General features: G+C 47.8%; 1 protein-coding gene across 2 annotated transcripts in view; it reads left to right on the top strand.

The window, feature by feature from the left end:
* The window catches only part of PLD1 (phospholipase D1), a 370963-nt gene that overhangs the window by 176894 nt on the left and 169992 nt on the right, over window positions 1-24077 (top strand). For both annotated transcript variants that reach the window (XM_069213037.1, XM_069213036.1), the window contains one exon: window positions 15203-15261. In XM_069213037.1, the coding sequence (XP_069069138.1) occupies window positions 15203-15261 (59 nt within the window). The remainder of the gene's footprint in view (window positions 1-15202; window positions 15262-24077) is intronic.

The following is a 24077-nucleotide window of genomic DNA, read 5'->3' as shown; positions in this document are numbered from 1 at the left end:
GGCAACTTTATAGGTCCTGCATAATCATATCCGGCACACACAACGAATGAACCGGAGCCGACCAACACCACCTAACAGCGCACAGGGTACTGCCCAAGAAGAATCTCTGGATCTAGACTGATGCCTAGGGAAATTCTAAGATAAGAAGTCTGGAACTAGAATATGTCTCTACCAGACAAGGCGTTACCAAAGGTAAGTAACTTGTTCCTTTGGCATATTAGGCAACTTAGCAACCCCTCTTGTCTACACTGTATTGAGGAGCATGCTGTCTTCCTTCATATGAAATGGGCATGCCTCAAACTTGCTTGCTACTGTTCGCAGTTTACAATAGGCAGTGTGAGGTTGTGGACTACCCTTTGTCCCCTCTGACCAAACAAATGCTTCTCTGGAATGTGAGAAAGCGGATGATACAGTGGCCTTCTGCCTTGTGTTCATAGTTCTCTTGGTTGCTCAACAAGATATCACTAGACATTGGATCGCCTCCAATCCCCCTGAACTGGATGAATTGATGCGCGGGATGGAGATCGGTGCTATAGCTCAACAAACTCTCTATAAGGCCTGAGGTTGTCCACGCAAATATCACAAAACATAGGATGCATTGTTGGATCATGGGAGATGATAGGAGCGTGGGAACGAGGGAAGAGGGCCATAGAAGTAAAATTGGGCCTATGGTGACAACTCTAATATATGCATCCTGTCTTACTTTGTTGAAATGCGACAGTGCTATTTTCCGTTGATTTCTCAATAACAACAAAACAGATTTTATTAAAAAAATTAAATCAGAAACATTGCACTGTATTTGGCCTACGTATTGGGTGTCACTTGGTCGGGAAAATGTACAGACTGGAAAATGCATCCTTAGAGAAAAAATGTATCTCATAATTCAATTTCCTGAATTCCGATCGATAATTCGCCATATTTACTCAGAAAAAAGCCCTGTGATTGTACATAGCCCAGGCGGTTGTCCATGACATTGCCATGACTTATGTTTTCTACAAATCCGCATGACCATAGCTTAGTCGATGGATGCTTGGACTGCAGAGATCTGTGTGCAGTCAAAATATCGCCTTCAGATCTTATCGCAGTTGCGTCATTGCAGTATCGAGTTTCTGCAGACTAGTGACACTCTTTCTACATAATTATAGCTCCGGTCCACGGGAACATTATTTACCTGTACTTAGTTTTTCGACCAACAACACTATTCTGCAGTAAAGATCTGAAAGCGTACCTCTTCAGATTCCATCTACAGAACGGACCTGTTCTCCAGGTGCATCTAGACTCTTCACTCCTCCTCTTCTGTTCTGGTTAATTAGACCCTGTCTTCTCAGATGCCCCTGTGCATGTTCTTACAAGAACATCCTGCTTCATTTCTCGAGATTAACCTTAAAGAATGACATTGTCTAACTGTTCCTTCTCATCCTTTGCTCCTATTTTCCTTTTTGTTTCTCTGGTTATCTGTAACATGCACGAGTTTTTGGCCTGTGCTACATAAATGCCTTTAATGAAGTAAGATAAATGTAGCAGAAATTAGGAAGTTCTTGCTAGAGGTGTGCAAGTCCAATGCACAATTAGTAAACAAGGGATTTGTTAGCAGATTACACTCTTGTTCTTCTGGTATTACATGTTTTGCTCCTGGGCTCCAGGATTGTTTGACATTGTAGCCATTATCAACAGTTCAAATGCGCATCCTTTGTGGAGTGAAGGTCAGCACAGTCGCTTTTGGCAAGCTGCTGTTTGCCCGACACTCGAGACATCTTAATGGCTTTTCTTGGAAACCTCGGCCTTCACATTGTCACTCAATACCTGTAGGTGATGCTCTTCTGGTGAAGGAGCACTGATGAGTCAAAGGAGTACTCTGGCAACTAGAACATTAGGCCAGGCGAGGATAGGTTAACCATATGACCTTCAGCAGGCAGACATTTCTTTTTACCTAATCGGATATCTAAAACCTTTCGAGTGAGAGCAACTTTTACACAGGCCTGTTGCAACCATCAAGCCCTGTTGTTGTTTAGGGCTTAAGTCAGCTCCATCCAGTGGGTTGCTGAAATTGGGGAGATGGAATAGGGGTAAGTATGAGACATATTTTTCCATAGCTTTCTAACTTTATTTCCTGCATAGTATTGCTTTTGCTATGTTGGTTAGATTGTGATACACCAAAGCAGGGGCGTCTAACGTGTGTCCATGATGACTATTTGCTTGTTGACCACTTGACCGATGTCACTTCTGCAGATGTTGTGCAATCTGACATAGCTCTGACCTTCACTTCATTTGACACCCTTGCACTTAGCAGGATTTTCGGCCGTGATAATTGTGGGTTGTAGCATATTTTCTCTAGTTAACAAGCAGAAAATTGTCCTAAAGGTGCATCCTGCATTTCACCTTCATGCAAGCAATTTTTGTAGAGAACCCCCCTTTAAATCATTTAACCATTTTTTCCGGTTATTAAAAAAGGCTTTGCTGTTATGTAGACACACAGGGGGTGATTCTAACCCTGGCGGTCGGTGATAAAGCGGCGGCCAACCCACCAACAGGCCGGCGGTCCAAAAAATGGAATTCTGACCCTGGCGGGAACCGCCAACACAGCCCGCCACATTAACACTCCGACCGCCACGGCGGTACAAACAAACAGCGCGGCGGTCACCGCCAACAGACAGGCGGCAGACAATGTACCGCCCACACTATTATGACAGGCCAATCCGCCACCTTTTCCGGGGCGGGAGCACCGCCGATAAAAACACGGCGGAAACAGACTACGAACGGGAAAACGCTCACCTCTACGCACTCCAAGGGGAAGGAGGACAGCATGGAACCCGAATTAAACATCCTACTTGCTCTCGTCTACCTGCTCATCTACCACGAGTACGAACGCCGGCGCAGACGACAACGGTGAGTACTGCACCTACGACACACGGGAGGGGGGAGGAGGAAAGCTTACGCCACACCCATATGCGACCCCCACCACCCCAAACTATGTACACACCAATGCAGAGCAACAAGTCACAGTGACACCACCCAAACCCCCCAGAAAAATGCAAAGACATAATTAAATTGTGAATAAAAATTTATGTACAAAATAGGCTCTGAAAAGTAATGGTCAACTAGCCAAATAATCAATATCAAAATAATTCCATATACAGTGCAATGGATAACCGAGGCAATTAGTCCTGCACATCAAAAGAAAATCGAAGTGTCCGTGGGCCAAAGTGTAACAACACAAGGGCAAAGCCCACACAGGAGACCTGAGTCCTCTGGAGAGAACACTGCAGGGGCATCTGATGAAAAAACTACAGGCACCTCAGGGGGAAGGGAAAGGGGGGGCACCGCAGCCACATGAGTCCACGACGCCAGATCCACGAAGGGGCCACCATGCCTACTGTGCCATCCTGGGGAGTGCAAAGCCACAGTCTCTCAAGTCTCTACAGTTGGTGGGTTGCCCACTGTTCCATCCTGGGGAGTGCAAAGCCATAGTCCATCAGGTGGATTACAGTCTCCACTGGTCAAGGAGGAGGCATGGTGGGCACAGTGAACCGTTAACAGTGCATGCAGGAAGGGCCCAGCAGAGCGGTGCTTGAGACGGCGGGGCCCAGCGGAGCGGTGCTCCTCTGCACGGCGGGGCCCTGTTCAGCGGTGCTCTTCTGCACGGCGGGGCCCTCTTCAGCGGTGCTCTTCTGCACGGCGGGGCCCTGTTCAGCGGTGCTCTTCTGCACGGCGGGGCCCTGTTCAGCGGTGCTCTTCTGCACGGCGGGGCCCTCTTCAGCGGTGCTCTTCTGCACGGCGGGGCCCTGTTCAGCAGTGCTCTTCTGCACGGCGGGGCCCTCTTCAGCGGTGCTCTTCTGCACGGCGGGGCCCTGTTCAGCGGTGCTCTTCTGCACGGCGGGGCCCTGTTCAGCGGTGCTCTTCTGCACGGCGGGCCCTCTTCAGCGGTGCTCTTCTGCACGGCGGGGCCCTGTTCAGCGGTGCTCTTCTGCACGGCGGGGCCCTGTTCAGCGGTGCTCTTCTGCACGGCGGGCCCCTGTTCAGCGGTGCTCTTCTGCACGGCGGGGCCCTGTTCAGCGGTGCTCTTCTGCACGGTGGGGCCCTCTTCAGCGGTGCTCTTCTGCACGGCGGGGCCCTCTTCAGCGGTGCTCGTCCAGTAAGTCAAGGGAGCCAGACCTGGCCTGGACTCCCTGCTCAGTCGCCCTCCGACCGTGCTGTTGCTGGACCCTTCGGTGACGGAGTCCTGGGCCCTTTGGTGTCCTCCCTAACACCCGGGATGGGGCTTGTGGGCCCCTCTTGCTCCGCGCTCCTGCTGGCTGACTTCTCCGCCCTGCTGCCCTTTCGCTCCTTAGATGGGGCTCTCGGGCCCTTGCCTCCCCTAGATGTTGTGGCTGGTGAAGTGGGCGAACTTTGCTCCTTGGGGGCAGCCGTGTCAGTCCTCTCACGGCGGCCCTTTAGTTTCCTGGTCCTCTTGCCTGGGGGGGGGGCTGGCTGTCCCCTTGCTGCTGATTGAAGTGTCACTGCTGGCAAAGGGTGGACTCCAGAACCCATGCACCACAGTGACACTCGAAGCTGGGCTGGTGGTGGCTGAGGTGCTCGTGGGACTCTTTGCAGATGGAGGGGGTGGGTTAGTGGAGGGAAAGAGGTCAAGATTAGCCAGGAAAACTTTTTTAGGACCAAGGTAAAAGGTAGGAGAAGTGGTGATGGGAGTGGAGGAAGAGGATGTGGTTGTAGGAGAGTCAGGTGTGCTGTCTTTGGGTGCAGGTGCTTGTGCTGGAGGCTGTCGTGAGGTGGATGGCTGTTGGGTGGGTGTCTGCCTGCGTTTGTGTGTCTTGGAAGAGGGGGTGACAGACACAGTGGGAGAGGACACAGGGGACGTGTAAATGGTAGTGGGGGTGGTGACTGCACGTGTGCGGGCTGTACTGGAGGGTGTGCTGGTGATGGAAGCACTGGCTGATGGTGGTGTGCATGCAGGTGTGAGTGTAGACGTCACAGGGAGGGAGGAGGGAGACGAGGAGGAGGGGGACACAGAGGTGGTAGTGACTGTTGGAATGTCTGCATCTGGGTGTTGCTTGCGTGAATGCTTGTGGGTTCTGTGGTGCTTGTGTCTGGATGAGCTGCCCTTGGGTGTTGAGGTGTGTGCAGGCTGGTCTGATGGTGTGGATGGGATAGGCTGAGGAACAGGAGACAGAGACAGGGTGGAGGCAGTCAGAAGAGGGAGGCTGGAAACAGGGACAATGGCTGCCGTCAGTGCTGAGGCCAGAGCATTGAACGATCGTTGATGGGCAGCCTGACCCGAATGAATGCCCTCCAGGTAGGCATTGCTCCGATGCACCTCCCTTTCTACCCCCTGGATGGCATTCAAAAGGGTAGTCTGCCCAACAATGATGGTCTGAAGGAGGTCAATGACCTCCTCACTGAGGGCACCAGGGGTAACAGGGGCAGGGGCTGAGGTGCCTGGGGCGAAGGAGACGCCCGCCTTCCTGGGCGAGCGGGCACGGAGCGTAGGCTGAGGGGCTGCTGGGAGGGCGGGGCTGGTGCGCTGGGTGGTGGCTGTACCTGTAGAGGCGGGGGGCCCGGATGTTGCCACCACCGCTAGGGAGCTCCCATCCGAGGACGTGTCGGTGTCGCTGGTGTCCCACCGGTCCCCGTTGTGGTGCTCCCCTCGCCCTCCGGATCACTGGTGCCCTCGGTGTCTGTTCCTGGTCCCACCGGGGCCTTGTGACTTGCAGCTCCCTCGTGCTCCGATGCCAATTCTCCTCCGCCTGATGATGCTAATGCACACATGCACAAGAAGATGAAGAAGAAGGGTGGGGGGAGAAAAACGAAGACCAGGTTGAGTGCATGCAATGTCAACACCGTTGGCGGAGAGGACAGACACAGGAGCCTCATGCACTAAGCCGCGCATTCGGGGTACACTACTCAGTACTTCTGACTAGGACAACAGGTCTAGAGACGACAAACGCGCACATGTGTGATGCTGGACCATCGATAGCTGTACTTGTCACCCTACAGAGGTGGGGGCCGGGAGCACAGGGCAATGCCTAAAGGAGAGGACTACACTACAGAAAGCGCCCTGGCCTAATGTCACCCACAACCCTCCTCCCCCACCCAGACGCCTCCACTGCGCAGAGAGATAGCAGAATGTGCTGATACTCACCCCCTTGTGTCTGCTGTGATGTCCTCAAGCGCCCATCCAAATCAGGGTAGGCCACCGCCAGGATCCGGGACATCAGGGGGGTCAGGGTACGACTGGCACCCCTCCTAGGTTGGGAGGCCATCCCCAGCAGTGACTCGGCGGTCTTCCTGGTCCCGCGGCGGATGTCCTCCCACCTCTTGCGGCAGTGGGTGCCCCGTCTGACGTGGACCCCCAGGGCCCGGACTTCCTTGGCGATGGCACGCCAAATGTCCACTTTCTGATGGGCGCTGACCTATTTGACATGTACAGGGTGGGAAGTAAAAATTCATCAATTTTCTGCATGTTAGATGCGATTGGCCCCCCCTCCCCAACCTTGCCATATGGCACATGCTCTCATCTGTCGTGCGTTGCACTCCTCATTCGCCCCCCACCCCACCAACTTACATCCACCCCACTCCACACAGGCATAGCCCATTCAATGTGCACCCAGTGTACTTACCTGTTGGTCTGGAGGACCGTAGAGTAACGCATACTGGGGGAGGACCCCATCCACAAGTTTCTCCAACTCGTCAGACGTGAAGGCAGGGGCCCTTTCCCCAGTCGCAGCAGCCATTGTCACTTCCAGACCGAGGTCACAGCAGCACTTGCAGTATAGGTCCTCTCCTGTGGATGATCAGGTCTCGAGTGATTAAGCAGATAGAAAATGGCGGTCACGCCCGCGGCGGTGCGTACCGCGGCGGTGCGTCCCGCGACCGCCGGCGCACCTCGTCATTGGCTCCTGAAACCCATAGGCTTCAATGTTAGCCAATGCGGATTCGTATAGCGGTCTTCGACCGCCTACCGCCACGGTGGGCCACGCCAGCGCATTGACTTCACATCCCATTGTCCCACTTCACAGGTCAGGCAGCCGCCATTTCAAGGGCCCACATGGCATAATTTGTACTGCGTCACACAGGCCTAGGCCTTGCATTGCCACACATACACGCCTTTCAATACATAGATAATCGTGTGCTATTCATGCTGTGGTGAACGTACCTGAGATTTGCTTGACTCTGTGCTCCATGTTGTCCTTCCTAGGCACCGTCCGCTGGGACTTGCGAGGAGAAGGATGAATCCTCGCGTGTACCGACCGCTGGTGGACCTGTCGACAATGGAAGAACGCCATATCATACTACGATACCGACTTGACCGAGCCACTATACATGAACTGTGTGCCCAGCTGGAGCCAGCCCTGATGTCCCCCATCCGCCAACCCACAGGAATTCCCCCTCTAGTGCAGGTTCTGTCAGTCCTCCATTTTTTGGCAAGTGGCTCATTCCAGACAACAGTGGCCATGTCATCTGGAATGTCTCAGCCTATGTTTTCAAAAATATTGTCTAGAGTGTTGTCTGCCCTGACGAAACACATGCGGAGCTACATTGTATTCCCTGAGGAGGTTGATTTGGCCACTGTGAAGGGTGATTTTTATGCCCTTGGACATATCCCCAACATAATTGGTGCCATTGGTGGGACCCATGTGGCTTTAGTACCCCCAAAAGACGATGAGCAGGTGTACAGAAACAGGAAAAGTTACCATTCTATGAACGTCCAGGTGGTCTGTTTGGCTGACCAGTACATCTCCGTTGTGAATGCCAAGTTCCCTGGGTCAGTGCATGACGCGTATGTGATGCGAAATAGCAACATCCCTTATGTGATGGAACAGCTACAGAGACACCGTGTGTGGCTAATTGGTGACTCTGGTTACCCCAACCTGCCTTGGCTATTGACCCCAGTGAGGAATCCCCGGACCAGGGCAGAGGAACGGTACAATGAGGCCCACGGGCGAACTAGGAGGATCATAGAAAGAACCTTTGGCCTCCTGAAGGCCAGGTTTAGGTGCCTGCATATGACAGGGGGATCCCTGATGTACTCACCAAAGAAGGTGTGCCAGATCATCGTGGCCTGCTTCACAATCTGGCATTGCGACGTCAGGTGCCTTTCCTGCAGGAGGATGGTCCAGATGGTGGTGTTGAAGCAGCTGTGGAGCCTGCGGAGAGTGAAGAGGAGGAAGACGAAGAGGACGACCCAGACAACAGGGACAGAGTTATCCAACAGTATTTTCAGTAGCACACAGGTAAGAATCACCCACGCCATTTAACATTTACTGAAAGCACCCTGCATCTTTACTTTGTGTATTTCCCCCCAGTTCTTTTAAACTGATGTTTGATTTTCCCTTCCCTTTTCAGTGCTGTATGACCCACTGCGTGACTTCTGCTTGGTTAGCCCATGGACTAATGCTTATTGACATCGGTATGTTGTCATCACAAAAATAACAGAACATTATTGATCAGTAATGTGTTATACATTTGTAAATAATACAGGCTGACTCCTGAATGATTTCAGTGCAATGAGTGATTTATTTTTAGTGCTAGATATTGGTACATGTTATTAAAACGGTGATGGGTGAGGGTGGAGTTATGTCCATGGCAGAGTCCAGTTCTCGGTCGCACAGGTGCATTGTCCATATGCCTGTGGGAGGATGGAGCAGGGGCAGTTCAAGGTTGGACAGGGTGACACTGTGGGACAGTGGAATGACATCCGGGGGGATATTAGGCTGGCGGGGGTCTTGGCATCCTACTCTGTCTTCCTTTGAGATCTCAGGTTCCTCTTGCGGGGTGGTTGTTCTTCAGCAGGAGGTGGGGTTCTGGTGGGCCGTCGTTCTGTGGGGGCCTCCTGACCACTAGCGCCGGCGGAGGTGGTAGGCTGTTCCTGGCTAGTGACAGGGGCCCTTTGTGGTGCCACATGGTCCCGCAATGTGGTTTCTATCCGGTTGAGGGCCTGGACTATGGTCCCCATAGCGGTAGCGATGTTCCTGAGTTCATTGCTGAACCCCATGTACCGTTCCTCCTGCTGTGCCTGGATCTCGGTGAACCTGGCCAGTACCGTCGCCATCGTCTCCTGGGAGTGATGGTATGCTCCCATGATGGTGGTGAGGGCCTCTTGGAGAGTGGGTTCCCTGGGCCGGTCAAACCCCTCTGGCACAGCAGCCCTCCCAGTTGCCCTGTTTCCCCGGGCCTCTGTCCCCTGGACGGTGTGCCCACTACCACTGCCCCCAGGTCCCTGTTGTTGTTGGGGTGTTGGGTCAGCCTGGGTGCCCTGTAGTGGCGGACACACCGCTGATTGACGCGTCCGCGAGACAGAGGCATGGGCCCGCTGGGTGGGAGCTGTGCTGGTGTTCCCAGAGGGGGTTGGGTCTGATGTGGCCTGTGTCTGTGTGTGGGGAACCGACTGTCCAGAGGTCCCCGATGGTCCGGGCTGGTCATCAGGTTCTAGGTCGACAGAGCTGCTGTCCTCGCTGGGGGCCTGTTCTGGGGGTGGGATGGACAAATCTGGACCCTCCGTGGCGGTGTGTTGGTGTTCGGGCCCTGCAGGGGTAAAGGAGTATGGTTATTGTTTCTGTGTGTGCCATGGCGTGCATTTTGAGTGCCCTTGTCCCCCAGTGCTGGCATTCCCTTGTGGGAGGTGTTGTGAGGGTGGTGGGGGGTGTATGGGTATGTGCAATGGTCATGCTTTGGTGGTGGCTGTCTATGGTTTGTGTTGGCATTCAGGGGTTGGTGTTGTTTAGGGTGGGTTGTGCTGGTGAGACATTGGCAGGGAGGTTGTGTGCTGGGGGGTTGAGATTGGGGGTGGGGGGGGTGGCATGCTGGTGGTTGGTGGGGGGGTGAAGTAGTTGAGATTCGACTTACCAGAGTCCATTCCTCCGTGTACTCCAGCGAGGCCATCAGGATGCAGGATGTTTACCACCTCTTGCTCCCATGCTGTGAATTGGGGTGGAGTGGTTGGGGGTCCGCCGCCAGTCTTCTGCACAGCGATGTTGTGCCTTGAGATCATCGAGCGCACCTTCCCCCGTAGGTCGTTCCATCGCTTTCTGATATCTTCCCGATTTCTGGGATGCTGTCCCACAGCGTTGACCCTGTCTACGATCCTTTGCCATAGCTCAGCCTTCCTTGCTATAGTGGTGTGCTGCACCTGTGTGCCGAAGAGCTGGGGCTCAACCCTTATAATTTCCTCCACCATGACCCTGAGTTCTTGGTCCGAGAACCTGGGGTGTCTTTGGGGTGCCATGGGGTGGTGTGGATGAGGTGTGGGGTGGTGTTTGTGGTGATGTGCGTGGTGATATGTGGTGATGTGTGCGTAGATGTGGTGTGGGTGATGAAGTTGGGTTCCTGTGTGTGTTGGGGTTTTCGATTGCTGTGCTCGCTCTCTCTATCTCTATCTCTATCGCCTTCTCTCCGATTTCCAACTAGTGGGGGTTTGTGGGTGATGTGGGTGTGTGTTTTATAGTTGATTGGATGTGTGGGAGTGTTGTTTGTATGTGTGTCAGGTGTGTGTATTTCAAATTGTCCAATGTGGCTGTGTTTTGGAGCTGTGTGTGTATTTTGAGCGCGGCGGTGTGTACCGCCAATGGAATACCGCGGTTGAAAGACCGCCGCGTGGATTCATGGGTCAGAATGGCATGGGCGTGTTTGTGTTGGCGTGACGGTGGAGGTTTGGTCATCTCCAGTTTTCCGCGGCCCGCTGATGAGGCAGCCTTCCTTGGATGTCGGATTGTTGGCGGTTTCACAGTTGGTGGTCAGAATGACCGTGGCGGTTTACCGCGGCCGTGGCGGTAGAATGGCGGACTTCTGACCGGCGGTAAGGGCCTTTTACTGCCGAGGTCAGAATGACCCCCACAATCTTTCCTCATTTCTCAGTGGCGAGGCGGCGGAGCGGAGATGCCGGCTCGGGGTGTAGAAGAGCCATCTGTTGAGGTATTCTGGTCTGGTGTTGTGTAGTGCTTTGTGAGCGTGTGTGAAGAGTGTTTTTGGTGGTTTGAGGAATGTGTATTAGATTTGGACCCTTTGAGAACACAGTGACTGAGTCAGGAGCAGTAAATGCACCTCTGTGTGGGTGAGGTTTCCAAATTGTTTTATGCACGTGCTGGCATGGCTGGAATATAACAATGCACTTTTCTTTCCTAATGATAACATGGTGGGTTCCACCTCGAAGCAGATGTTTTAAATTTCCACCACTCATTCACCATTGTTTTTTTGTTTTTTATACCTGTGCTGTGGAGTCATTGAGAATGTCTGTGGAACCTTATGTAGGACCCTTTGAGGCAGTCAAAATATTATTTTATTGACCTGCTTAAAGTGACCATCGAAGCTGGTAGATTCATTTATTTACTGGAAATGTTCCCAGGGACAGGCAATGCCATGAACAGTACCATACGTAGGTTGATGTCTGTGGCTTTGTATTGTTTCTTGATGTTAATTCTGAAAGTTATACAGTTTGCCTTAAACCTCTGAACCTGGTCTGTTGATGTATTTTATTTCTATAAAAGATTAATGAGCAATGTATTAGAGCAGTGGTTCCCAACCTTTTGACGTCTTTATCATTACTGGAATCCGGGGACCCTCACAGATTCATTATTGGAATCTGGGGACCCCCAGTTAATAATATTAATTTTCTAAGCAGTCGCGGACCACTTGAGAAGGCATCGTGGACCCCCAGGGGTCACCGGACCACAGGTTGGGAGCCACTGTGTTAGGGTGTGTCAAATACTGACAGCATTGGCGCTGCTCTTCTTTTCTGAGTGTGTCTCCCTCTCTTTTGTTTGCCCCTCCTCAAACATAATGAAAACCTTGAAACATAACACAGGACCTGCAGACTAAATTATAGCTGCCAGCTAATTAGAGTTATATTTTGATTACCCAACTCTCACACGTCCTTCTGTTATACTCAGCAGCGTAGCAACGGGGGTCTTTGGGGTATTATACCCCCCTAATAAAAAAAATGTCAAGAAAATAGTTGGGTACAGGTGCTTTCAGTCGTTATGGTGAAGTGTCTGTCGGATTTCACGAGGCGTTTCTCCATTCTCACAGACGCACGCTCTCACCCTCTATTGTTTTGAAAGTCTTTAAAAATAAGGGTTATTTTACCAAATATTGTTTTGTCTCTCATTAATATTGTATATCTATATTAATATTGTATTATTCCCCTACCAATCCATATTTTTCTCCCATTCCACTAACAATAACACCCCTTGTGCGCCCTGCTTGTCAAAAATGTAGTTTAATATTCTATGTCACAGTGTCTGGTGGGGAATCTAAAGCTCACCCCCTCCCACTCCAGTGACCAAGCTACACCCCTGACTATACTGATTAGCACTGTACCCCAAGACGGGATAAGTTCACCTCCCTGATCACACACATGACCCCAAAAAGCTTCTCAGATAGGATCACAATACGTATAACCCTCGGATAACTACACTCCCCTCCCACGGTGTAGCATGCCACATGTCTGAACATCAGCTTAAGCAACCAATGCAGAATGAAAAGCTTTATAAATTCTACAGTACAATACATTCCTAAAAGTGATGAGTCTATAAAAGGGTGTATTTCTGATCGCTGGTGTCCCGAGACCTGTCTGTCTTTTGTAGACAAATTAAAGCTAACATTGACACTTAAAAGGAAGTTGTTCTGAGTGGAATCAAACCATCTCCTTAGGTGTGATTACTTGAATTGACCATACTTTGACTGATCATTATTTTGTCCATAGGCATGGACTGCGCCGGCCTCTCAGACTCAACATTTTTTCGACTGGAGTTAGGATCCTTAATCTGCCAAGTGGTAACAGTACCACTATGATGTCATGACAACTATTTTTGTAGTAGTCAGTAGCAGTATTGGTGTTCAGAGTATGCACCCTGTAGAAGCAGAAACCACCCCTTATAGTTGGGGTAAGCTAGATACGTACTTAGAGATAACCTGTGCTCACCCTCTGGTAGTTTGGCACAGAGCAGTCAGGCTTATCTAAATAGGCAACATGTAAAGGTTTCTGCAACACACACCCAGTAACACAATGAAACCACTACAAAAAGTACTCCTGAAAGGGTTAAAACATAGATGATATTTTTATGACTAAAACAAGACCAAACAACATACATCCAATAAATAGAAGTGGAGATATGAATTTCAAAGTGTCAATGAAAACTCCTGTGCTTCACAGGTCACTGGCAATCATGCTAGACTGGGGTAGAATGACACAGATCTGATCAAGGGATGGGAAAAGTTATTTGTACACAGTATCATGATTAAGAGAGTGCCTCAATAGGCACTGCAGTGAAAAATTATAAGTCTGGTCACTCGGATCTGGGGTAATCACACTTTCTTGAGCTGCTCGGGAAGGACCACAGCCCTGCTGGAAACTCCCCACAGACCACGCTGAACACCCTCTGCAGGTGGGAGGGTGCCGATGTCAATAGAACTGAGTGCCGAATCTGAGGCATGGAGGTAGCTGATGGGGAGTTGGCAGGCCTCGAAGGTGAGGCCCTTGTTGTGGTCCTCTTGGATGAGGTCGTCGACAATGGAGAACATATTGCTGCTCCTACTGATGTGGGCAGCTGCGGCACATCGATGAGCATCGTTGGGGAACTCCTTGTAACCATGGCAATGCATCACGGTAGAGATGCTCTGGAAAGTCTTCCCACAGCACTGCAGCGACATCCAAGGCAGATACAGCAATTCCAGTTGCCGTGGGTGCTGATCCTTGTAATCCTTAGTGCAGGTCAGAAGCGAAGTCCTGACCTTTGCGGGGGCTCTCTGCAGGTCAGAAAACGAAGCACTGACCTGTGTGGAACTGGGTTGCAAGACTCATGAGTGGCAGGGTCTAGCAGCAACGTAGAGAGGGAAAAGGAAGCCTTTTATGACCCCGAGACTTCCTAAACAGGAGGCAAGCCAACAAGCCCTTAGAGATCACTTGGAGGGAAGGTAGAGTCCAGCTTTCCTTCAGCAAAGTCATTGAGCAGCAGGCAGCAGGGCAACAGACAGAAAAGCAGACTTTCCATGTCAGCAGCCCAGTTAAGTCCTGTAAGCAGCACAGCAGTTCTTCTGGCAGACCTTCAGTTACAAGTGCCAATCAGGTATACACCAATGTCATCATATTTAGGGGACAAGCACATACACTTTTGCACTGGTTAGCAGTGGTAATGTGCTCAGAGTTTAAGACTAGCAAAAAAGAATCAGCACATTTTGGAGGCAAAAGGCAAACAGTCTGGGGATAGACCACCCTTAGGATAACAGGTCTAACAATCACCAATTCTATAACTGCATTTGTTCTAGGATGCACCTAAAAGAATGGAGTTGGCCGTGTTGTGTGCATCAGCTATTCCACACGTTGAAAGGGAAATAAGTTAATTTTCTTTCTCAGCAGTATATTTTTACAATTGGGATAGCCAAGGCTTTTTGATTTTTCTAAAGTTATATGTGTAATATCTTCCTGGGGGTTTCAGTCAGCACTTCTCAACAACTGGTCTGTTATTCTGTCATTCAGAGTTTTCTTTTGCCCACTGCAGCATATATCACGGGGCAGAGAATAAGCACACTTAAGCCAATGGATGCAGTAATTCGTTTAGTGTTGCAAATATATTTTTTGCTATTAAACATTGTTTTTTTTCCTTTTTTTAAGATTGTTGCTGGCCCATTAGCTTTCCCAACAATATAGTTTTGGAAAACAATGATAAAACAAGCTTTGACAAATCTAAAAGGCAGGCGACCATTGGGAGACCAGTAGGAGATCCCTTTCCTTTTATTAGACTTTTAATTTAGTTACTAGCATTTCTCATAATTCAACTAGTACTGTGAAAGAGTCAGCACTGACGTCAAATTTAAATATTCCCCAACCACTGCCAGCAATGTGGTTGTAGAAAATGTACCCAAGGACAATAACTGCATGTGCTGTCTCTCTTACTAAATGTACCAAAAAATTGGATTCTTTTGATGTGGTGATGAATTATCACTGAAGTAATTAGTGAACCTTCCCTGAGATCACCGTCCTCAGTGTCACAGCCTTGTGGCTCATTGTGTATGTGATACTGATTGCATACACAAGCACAATGATATGTGTATGTGATTGATCTTAAGTTTAGTTCTTCACATTTATTTTTGTTTCTTGGCTACATCTTCACTGTCAATTACAAACATTACTGATATTGTTATGCAGTGCATAAGAAACTGTAAACAAATTTCATTTTTTGACAATAACTATGTATTTTGTTTCTCACACTAGTTGGAGTTCATTGATGTTAGCCAGCTATCGTTTATCCGGGATCTTGGACCAAAGGGCATGTATGTTATTTATACACTTTTTATTCTATTTATTTGAGAACACTGATTTCCTAATTGTAAATAAAAAAAATCTTAAACATTTTTTTATTTGACTTTGATAACACTGAGAAACAAATCTAACTCTTAATTTAAAATTGAGCAATTCACATAGGCTTGTTCTCAGCTGGGAAGATGCCACCAATCATGGTGCAAGAAACTCTGAAGAATATATTAACGCAAATCTTTATTTGTGACCTAATGGCATAGCCAAAAGTTGCTTCAAATTGAGTTCCTCAATGAATCATCACACTTTCCTCAAATCCCTGAAAACTATTTTTCCAATCTCTTGAAATCCTCGGTGTGGAACTTTCTTTAAATACTAAGATGTTTCTTTTGGGTAGAATTTTGCTTTATAAATCATAAGGAACTTTAATATAAAAACAGCAACAGACTGACATCTGGAAGGTGAACATTAAGGCACGGGAGTTCAAGTTGAAGGAGATACGTGGATAAACAATGCTCCCCGTTACAAATGAAGGTGATTTAGTAAGGGTTGTTCACATTCAAGGTCCTTGTGGTGGGTACCACACAAAACATACACGTAACCACTCTTAGCTGCTATGTCACAAATTGCCAGGCCCCTACTATTCCTATCTCCTGCACTAGAATCTCCAAGATGAGTGACAAGCAGAGCATTGTCCTTCCTGTCTTCACTTACTCTCTCTCCTACTGCTTCAGTTTCATGTGCCCAGCTTAAGATGTGTGTTCCAGTCTCTTCAGCAGAACTATCCTTAACATCTCTAGGTTGCTTGCTACATTAGAAACAATGAGCTGCGAGAGAATGATTTTTTATGTTGCCGTCTCTCCTCCTTGCCACGTTAGAGTTATGGATTTCAGTTTGGCATGCTTCCTATTTCAAATCACTTTGCACCTAACTCTCACAATCCACATAGAAATATCAGCATCTTTATTTTTCAAATACTGCTGTATGAAGTTCAGGGGTCCTAACTACAGTTATCAATAATCTTCCTAAAAGTTTCTATGCGCTCCAATGGCGGTTAGTGTCAAAACTCTCAGATGGAGAACTTCTGTTCACAGACCTTGAACGACTCGAAGATCTTAGAGCCCAGTTCTTGACAGTATTGGTCTGCCGGAGGTAAGGGCAAACTCTTCCAGTAGCCACAATGCCACGGACACTTTGAGTGCCTAAACAAATAGTGCCTTCCGAAGTAGCCCCTAGGAAGGAAAATCCCCAAAGGGAAAAAAACTCCAATTATGAATTTTAGGTCCCAGTAGAAAATGAACTGAGGAATTGTGTCCAGTTGACAAATGCAGGATGCAGAGCCACTACTGGAGAAACTGGCTAGAGACGGAACCACAGTGAGAGTGAGAGTGAGAAATCACACAGATGGGAGCAAACACCATAAAGAGGAGTGAGGATGCACACCAACAGGTGCAAACATTTTGTATTCATTTTTTAAGAGCACAGGCCAATGGTTCATTTTCCAACACTCACAAAGGGGAAGGGGCTCCATGGGGACACCTTCCAATTTGCGAATGCATTACCACCAACTTTGAGTTGTGACAGTATTTAAAAAACTTGATACACAACACTGGACATTGCTGTTTGGAAGGGACACCCTAAACATGCCCTTTCCAAATGGTGATTTCAACATCTGAACTTTGATTCTGGAGAATCGCAGTTTGGATGTTTCTACATTTGGAACAGCATTTTTGCTGTTGCAAACGGCCCGATTTTGTGAAAGGGGCCATACGTGACAGCAAAAATGCTTTGTATATGTGGCCCTGATTCCACATACAAGACATTAATGGACTTAGGTCATGATGTGTGCAGGGCTGTGCTTTTGAATTAGTTTCTCCTTGATAAGAGTGGCTTCCCAGTAGGACACAGTTTTCATTTTCTGCTGAAGACACTGCTCTTCATGTTGAAGTGCTCATAAGAGTCACACAGGACACTACTGAAAACACAACTCTATCCAACTTGTTAACCTGTTCGTTGACACACTCTTGCTACTTATCTCCCAATATCCATGGAATTGTTATAACTTGCCAACACTGAATGTGTCACATGTTTACTAACCACCTTGCAGTCCATGTCACCATAGCACTGGATGTATTACTTCATCTCTGTTCCATTTTACTGGTTAATCTCTGATGAGGACAGTTCATTCAGCTTGTGGGACCTCCTCTATAAACTATTTTCCTGACCTGAAAGAGAATAATACTGAGGGATTTTCTTTAGGTAATTAATTCCCTTTTTTCATAGCATAATATTGTAAATGACTTGATTTGCAGGTGTCTGCTGCCAATAAGTGGGTTAATATTTTTGGAAAGGGGACCATTACTTACTTAATAAATACACTTCGGTTATGTCGCGAGATGAGTCTCAGTGAAACTCTTCCAAACCCCTAGTAGCTATGGCACTAGCAGCCAGCAGATTTCCAAAGAAATCTGTGCTGAGTTCACACAGAACCAACAATTTTAAAAGTAATGAACATAGACCAATTTGAAAAGTAATGAAAAATATAATGAGCGTCAAAATTATTAAAATCAAAGAAACAGGACTGGAAATAGGATTTTTTAAAACTTTTGTGACAAAAAGTTCTTTAAAAAGCCACTTGCCATTAAAAAAAATAATACTCCTCCATTGGGACGTAGGTATGATTTCATGCAGATCAGAATGGAGCAGAGTTTGGATATACCAAGGGGGCCACTGAGGTCAAAGTTTTTACCTTGGAACTTAGTTTCTGAAATTGAATTTAAAACCCTTTAGCAGAGCATGGTCTGAGGCTAGAGAGGGTCCCTAAAAGTCAGATACTTTGAGGAGGTTTGACTTAAGCTGTTGATTTGGGTGCCAAAAGCTTTGATCTGTGCAAAGCAACATATCATAGCTGCTGAAGTCACTTAATTTCTGAGATGGATTGGCATCCTTACCCTGGTGCAGGTCTTTCAGTGGGCAAGACTGGAAACTATAGCCAAACAAAGTTCTACGAGGCTTGATTTCTTAACCAGATAAACCTGGTTTTCTTGAGTACTTAAGATGTGGCCTCCCTGGGCATGCCTCAGCATCTTGTTCTTCTCACACATTTTTTAACCAGCTGGGAAAGTTCCTTGCAGTTGCTTCTGCAGTCCTCTGGTTCTCAGGGCACGCTTCTAGGCACCATGTCATGGCACCAGCCAGGGAGTCAGAGGATGTAGTACTCTGTGTTCAGCTAGGGCAGGTTGGAGTCAGGAGTCCTTCAAATGTCTGTGTCCTTTGGGTAGGCAAATTGAAGCTCAGACATCTGACCATTGGAGAGCCGTCCAGTCCCTTGGATGCCAGACAGAAGTCTGGAGTAAGGACTCTTCCTTCTTCCAGCAAGATCTTTTTCTACAGGTGTAGGCTTCCTGGGTCCAGGAATGTTATCAGGAGATGAGGGTGAGAGGCTGGTCTTCACCTGTGTACTAACAACTGATTTTCCACTACCCATTTCCGGCTAATTGACGCCCTAAACCCACATTCTGTTGCAGCACTTCCTCTTTACTCTAAAAAATTCCAGAAGTGTTCAGTCTAAGATGGCTGAACCCTTATTCCACGAGGAACGTTTCTGGCTATCTCCCAAACAATTGTCTTATTTAGATGAGCTCTTCTCACTTCTGACAGAGTTCAAACTAGTTCTCCCTCCGACTGGGTTTGGTGAATTAGGTCTAGATAAGCTCTGGGAATTAACAGGTAAAGCCCCATTTGGCATCTCCAGGTCAAAAAGAGAAAGTGTTAAGGCTGTCCATTGTTCTGCTACTTGCTCTTGCCTCCTCCCAGATAGATCGTTCATGTTAAGTGGTATGTTGTGACAACCCCCACAGCTCCCTGGGCCTGGAGGAAAGGCTCTTGTTGTATGGAATGCTGGGTTTTCAAACTGAGCGAGGATGATGAATTGACATTTCAGGGTTTGATAAGTGGCAGAACTGTTTTTAGTACATTTTATAAAGTTACTTCAACAGTGAAATTATCACAAGTATGATGTCACCATTTAATCAGGTTTTTTTTCCTCATAATTAGGCCTGTTCTTGAGAATGTAGACTAAATCCACAGAGTGAAAAGCACTTTCAGGCTTTCAAACTCTGAGAAGACACCTATTTAGCAAAGCGCTCCTTCCCTGGTGTAATCTCTCTGTGGGCTTTTAACCAGGCCTATGTTGAGCCCATCCGTTTGGTTGGTTCGTGGGCTTGCCTTTTAAAATAAGCTTGATTTGATTAGTGGAAGGCATGCATACGTCATGCCTTTTCCGGTGTTTTGCCTTCCTCCAGCGTACCGGCCAACTACTGAAAACGTACAAGACTGTGTTTTTGGTATAGTTTCTGCACTATTTTTTATCTGTATTTCTTAGGCAGCGCGATCTCCCTGGGCAGAAGTCGAGCGCCTTGCATGACTTCGACCCTGTTACATGGATAATTGCACTTTTGCCAGTTACATGGTTAATTGCACTTTCGCCAATAAATTTCACTGCGAGCGGACTTCTGTTTCCTTTTGTGTTTGCTTTGCACTCATGGTAGCCGTCGGCTCGCTTATGTGAAATTGTTTTACTTTTCAGTGTATGTGGTAAGAAAAGTCTAGTTAGGAGTTTACAATGCTAATACCTTTAACTAGAGTAAACTCGACACCCACTGCATTGCAAATGCTTGTGAAATAGATCTTATCCGAGTCCCATTGTTTTATAAAGCCCTGGTCTGCTGAGTAAAAACTAAACGAATTAAGATGTTTACCTTTGGATGAGGATGGTTCTCCTCAGGAAGGTGCTGTGCTGTACTCAGTTCAGAGGTCCTTTTTCTCGATGAGAAGGAAGTGGTTCAAAACATGTTCTTCAGGGAAGCACCTTATAATCAGAAAATGTTTGAGCGTTGTTCACACGCAAATGCAATGAACATATCAGACCGAGGACCCAGCTCGAAGGGTTGTATATCACCACCTAAACTACAACAGAGTCCATATATGGCTACACAGAATTTCCTCTGAGATTACCACTGCAGGGATTACCACTGCTGAATTACTACTACTGTGATTACTACCTCTGAGAGTACCACTGCTGAGATTACCACTACTGTGATTATTAACTCAGAGATTACCACTGCTGATATTACCACTTCTATGATTACTACCTCTGTGATTACACCTCCAGGGGTTACCCCTGCTGAGGTTACCACTACTGTGATTATTAATTCTGAGATTATCACTGCTGATATTACCACTACTGTGATTACTACCTCTGAGATTACCCCTGCAGGGGTTACCACTGCAGAGGTTACCACTACTGTGATTACTACTTCAGAGATTACCAGTGCAGGGATTACCTCTGCTGAGAATACCACTGTTGAAATTATCACTGCAGGGATTACCACTGCTGAGATTACCACTACTTGGATTACTACATCTGAGATGGCCATTGCAGGGATTACCACTGCTGTGATTGCCACTGATGTGATTATTACCACTGAGATTACCACTGCTGATATTACCACTACTGTGATTACTACCTCTGAGATTACCTCTGCAGGGGTTACCACTGCAGAGGTTACCACTACTGTGATTACTACCTTTGAGATTACCAGTGCAGGCATTACCTCTGCTGAGGTTACCACTGTTGAAATTATCACTGCAGGGATTACCACTGTTGAGATCACCACTACTGTTATTACCTATACTTTGACTACTATCTCTGAGATTACCACTGCAGGGATTACCACTGCTGAATTTGAACGATTGTGATTACTATCTCTGAGATTACCCCTCCAGGGTTACCACTGCTGAATTACCACCAATGTGATTACTGTCCCTGAGAGTACCACTGTAGGAATTACCACTGCTGGGATTACCACTTTTGTGATTACTAACTCTGAGATTACCACTGCTGATATTACCACTACTGTGATTACCACCTCCGAGATTACCAGTGCAGGGATTACCTCTGCTGAGATTACCACAGTTGAAATTATCACTGCAGGAATTACCACTGCCGAGATTACCACGGATGTGATTACTACCACTGAGATTACCACAACTGATATTACCACTACTGTAATTACTACAACTGAGATTACCACTCCAGGGTTTTCTACTGCTGAGATTACCACTATTGTGATTACTATCTCTGAAATTACCACTGCAGGGATTACCACTGCTGAATGACTACTATTGTGATTACTACCTCTGAGAGTACCACTTCAGGGATCACAACTGCTGAGATTACCACTGCTGTGATTATTACCTCTGAAATTACCCCTGCAGGGAGTACCACTACTGAGATTACCTCTACTGTGATTACTACCTCTGACATTACCACTGCAGTGATTACCACTGCATGGGTTACCACTGCTGAATTATCACTACTTTGATTACTGTCCCTGAGAGTACCACGGTAGAAATTTTAATTATTAATTAATCTTTATTTCGGCCATTTTGGCCATAAAAGATGTACACAAAAAACACACATATGAACATGTAAAACCATCAAGGAAAAGTAAACAGGAAACACATCAGATAAAAGACCATACAATTAAAATAGTAACTTAAAATTAGATAGGAGCCTGCAACTTTAAAATACGGGTACGAATATGCCAGACATTGGTAAGGAATTTGGCTAGTGCAAACACAATTGGACCTGAAACATCAGTTTTAAAAATTCTGTACACCGGGAGATACTCCCTAAAACCAAGGTTTCTAATAAGTGGTAGGAGCCAATATTTCCTGGCGGCCTTGTAAGTTGGACAAAACAAGACCACATGCAGATCGCTTTCCTCTGCTCCCACACATGTCGGACATAGCTTGGTAGATGGCAGTGTGGACCAGGAGCTGGTGTAAGATCGCAGAGGCAATGTACCATATCTCCATTGGAGAAATAGCTTCCTGGCCAGCACAGGAGACATAGCATCCAGAACCCTCTCCAGGCGGTATGAGTCCTTGCTTTGCGCGAATACAGATTTTAATGACCCCTCATTCTTGCAGACTAGGGCCATAGCTAATTTCTGCTCGTGGTAAGCACTGACCAAAGCTCTTCGTGGGATCCTTAGTGAGGCGTTAGCTGGATCCGACCACAGGTCAGGGAGGCCCAATCCCATACAGGACTTTTTTATATATTTTATCCACGGGATCTGTAGAGCTTTAGGGTGGGTTAAAAACTCCCTCAGTTCCGCCCTATAAGAAGAGAGTTCCTCGGTGCTCCATAGCCTTCGCCAGAAGACTATGGGTCTGAGACCTAATTCATCTGCTATTGGTCTCAGACCCAGATCCATCCTCAGGGGGAGGAGCGGAGTACTGGACGGGAGTGCTACTATCTGTCTAATGAAGTTGTTCTCAGTTATAGACAAACTGCAGGAAGCTGTATGACCCCACAGTTCCGCCCCGTACATCAAAGCTCCTCTAGCCTGTGCCTTGTATATCTGGATAAGCGGCCCCAGCGGTCGATATGTGGAGCTTCTCATCAACCGAGCAATGCCACCAGTGGTCTGCACTAATTTAAGATTAACCCTAGTCTGGTGAGTTCCCCAGGATATGGTTTCATTCAACGTTACACCTAGATATTCAAAGGTGGAGACTCTCTCTAGACGTGAAGCTCCCAGTAAGTGGTTCGGGCGTGATCTTGGGGTTGGGTTCATAACCATAAACTTGGTTTTGTTAACATTGATTTCTAACCCCCTATCTGTGCAAAAAGCCACAAAAGAATCAAGGATCCTCTGTATCCCCATGGGGGTTTTGGACAGCAGCAGGGTGTCATCTGCAAACATGATTGCAGGTACCCTGGTGCCATTCAATTTTGGGGCATCAGTGTATTCAGTTTCATTGAGATGGGCGATTACCCCGTTGACGAAGAGGCAGAACAGGGTCGGTGCCAATACACAGCCCTGTCTAACCCCCCTGTCAACGTGGAATCTGTCCGTTAATTCCCCGTGTCTCCCGCACCTAACCCGGGCATAGTTATTATGGTGCAATCTCTTTAAAATTATCAGGATGTCTGGGGGGACCCCCATCTCAGCCAGAACACTCCAGAGTTTCCCTCTGGGCATGAGGTCGAACGCAGCCCTCAGGTCCACAAATATAGTGTATAAACTACCCCCTTCCAATATTGCTGCCCTCCAATAGATAACGTTCAAACGAAAAACCTGGTCCACTGTAGAAACTCCCTTTCTAAATCCCGCCTGATACGGACTAAGGGCACCCGTTTCTTCCACCCAGTCCTGAAGCCGATTCAGCAGTATCCTGCCAAACAGCTTCTGTGACACGTCAATTAGACTGATTGGTCTGTAGTTGGCTGGGAGCAGGGGCGAGCCCCTTTTAAATATAGGAACCACCTCTGCCCCCAGCCAAGTACTCGGAATTTCCATGCCACACAAAACTCCATTAAACACTGCAGCCAGATAGGGGGCCCAAACACCGGGCTCCTGCTTGAACAGGTCCCCGGGCAGGCCGTCCAATCCTGGCGCCTTTCCAGCTTTAAGTCCCATTAGTGCTACCTTCACCTCCCCCACTGTTATCAAATCCCCGCCATACTCTACCAGTCCAGTACCGAAATCAATCTTAGTTTCTCCCTGCTCGGAACTGTAGAGAGACTGGAAGTGTGCCTGCCACACCCCTGCTGCAATATTTGGTTCTATTGCCGAATGGAGGTTCCCCGACCCCCCGTTTACTATTCTCCAAAACATTCGGTGGTCTCTTATTGCGAGGGAAGTGGTAAGCTCCTCCCACTGGTTCTCCTCCCATTCGGTTTTAGCATGGATGACCAGTTTTTTATAAGCCCGTCTACTTTCTCGCAGCTTCTCTCTATCTGTTCCCTCCTTGATGCATC

This window comes from Pleurodeles waltl, chromosome 11 (assembly GCF_031143425.1).
Source record: "Pleurodeles waltl isolate 20211129_DDA chromosome 11, aPleWal1.hap1.20221129, whole genome shotgun sequence".
NCBI classification, from domain to species: domain Eukaryota; kingdom Metazoa; phylum Chordata; class Amphibia; order Caudata; family Salamandridae; genus Pleurodeles; species Pleurodeles waltl.
This window is presented reverse-complemented; position numbering and strand designations above follow the sequence as displayed.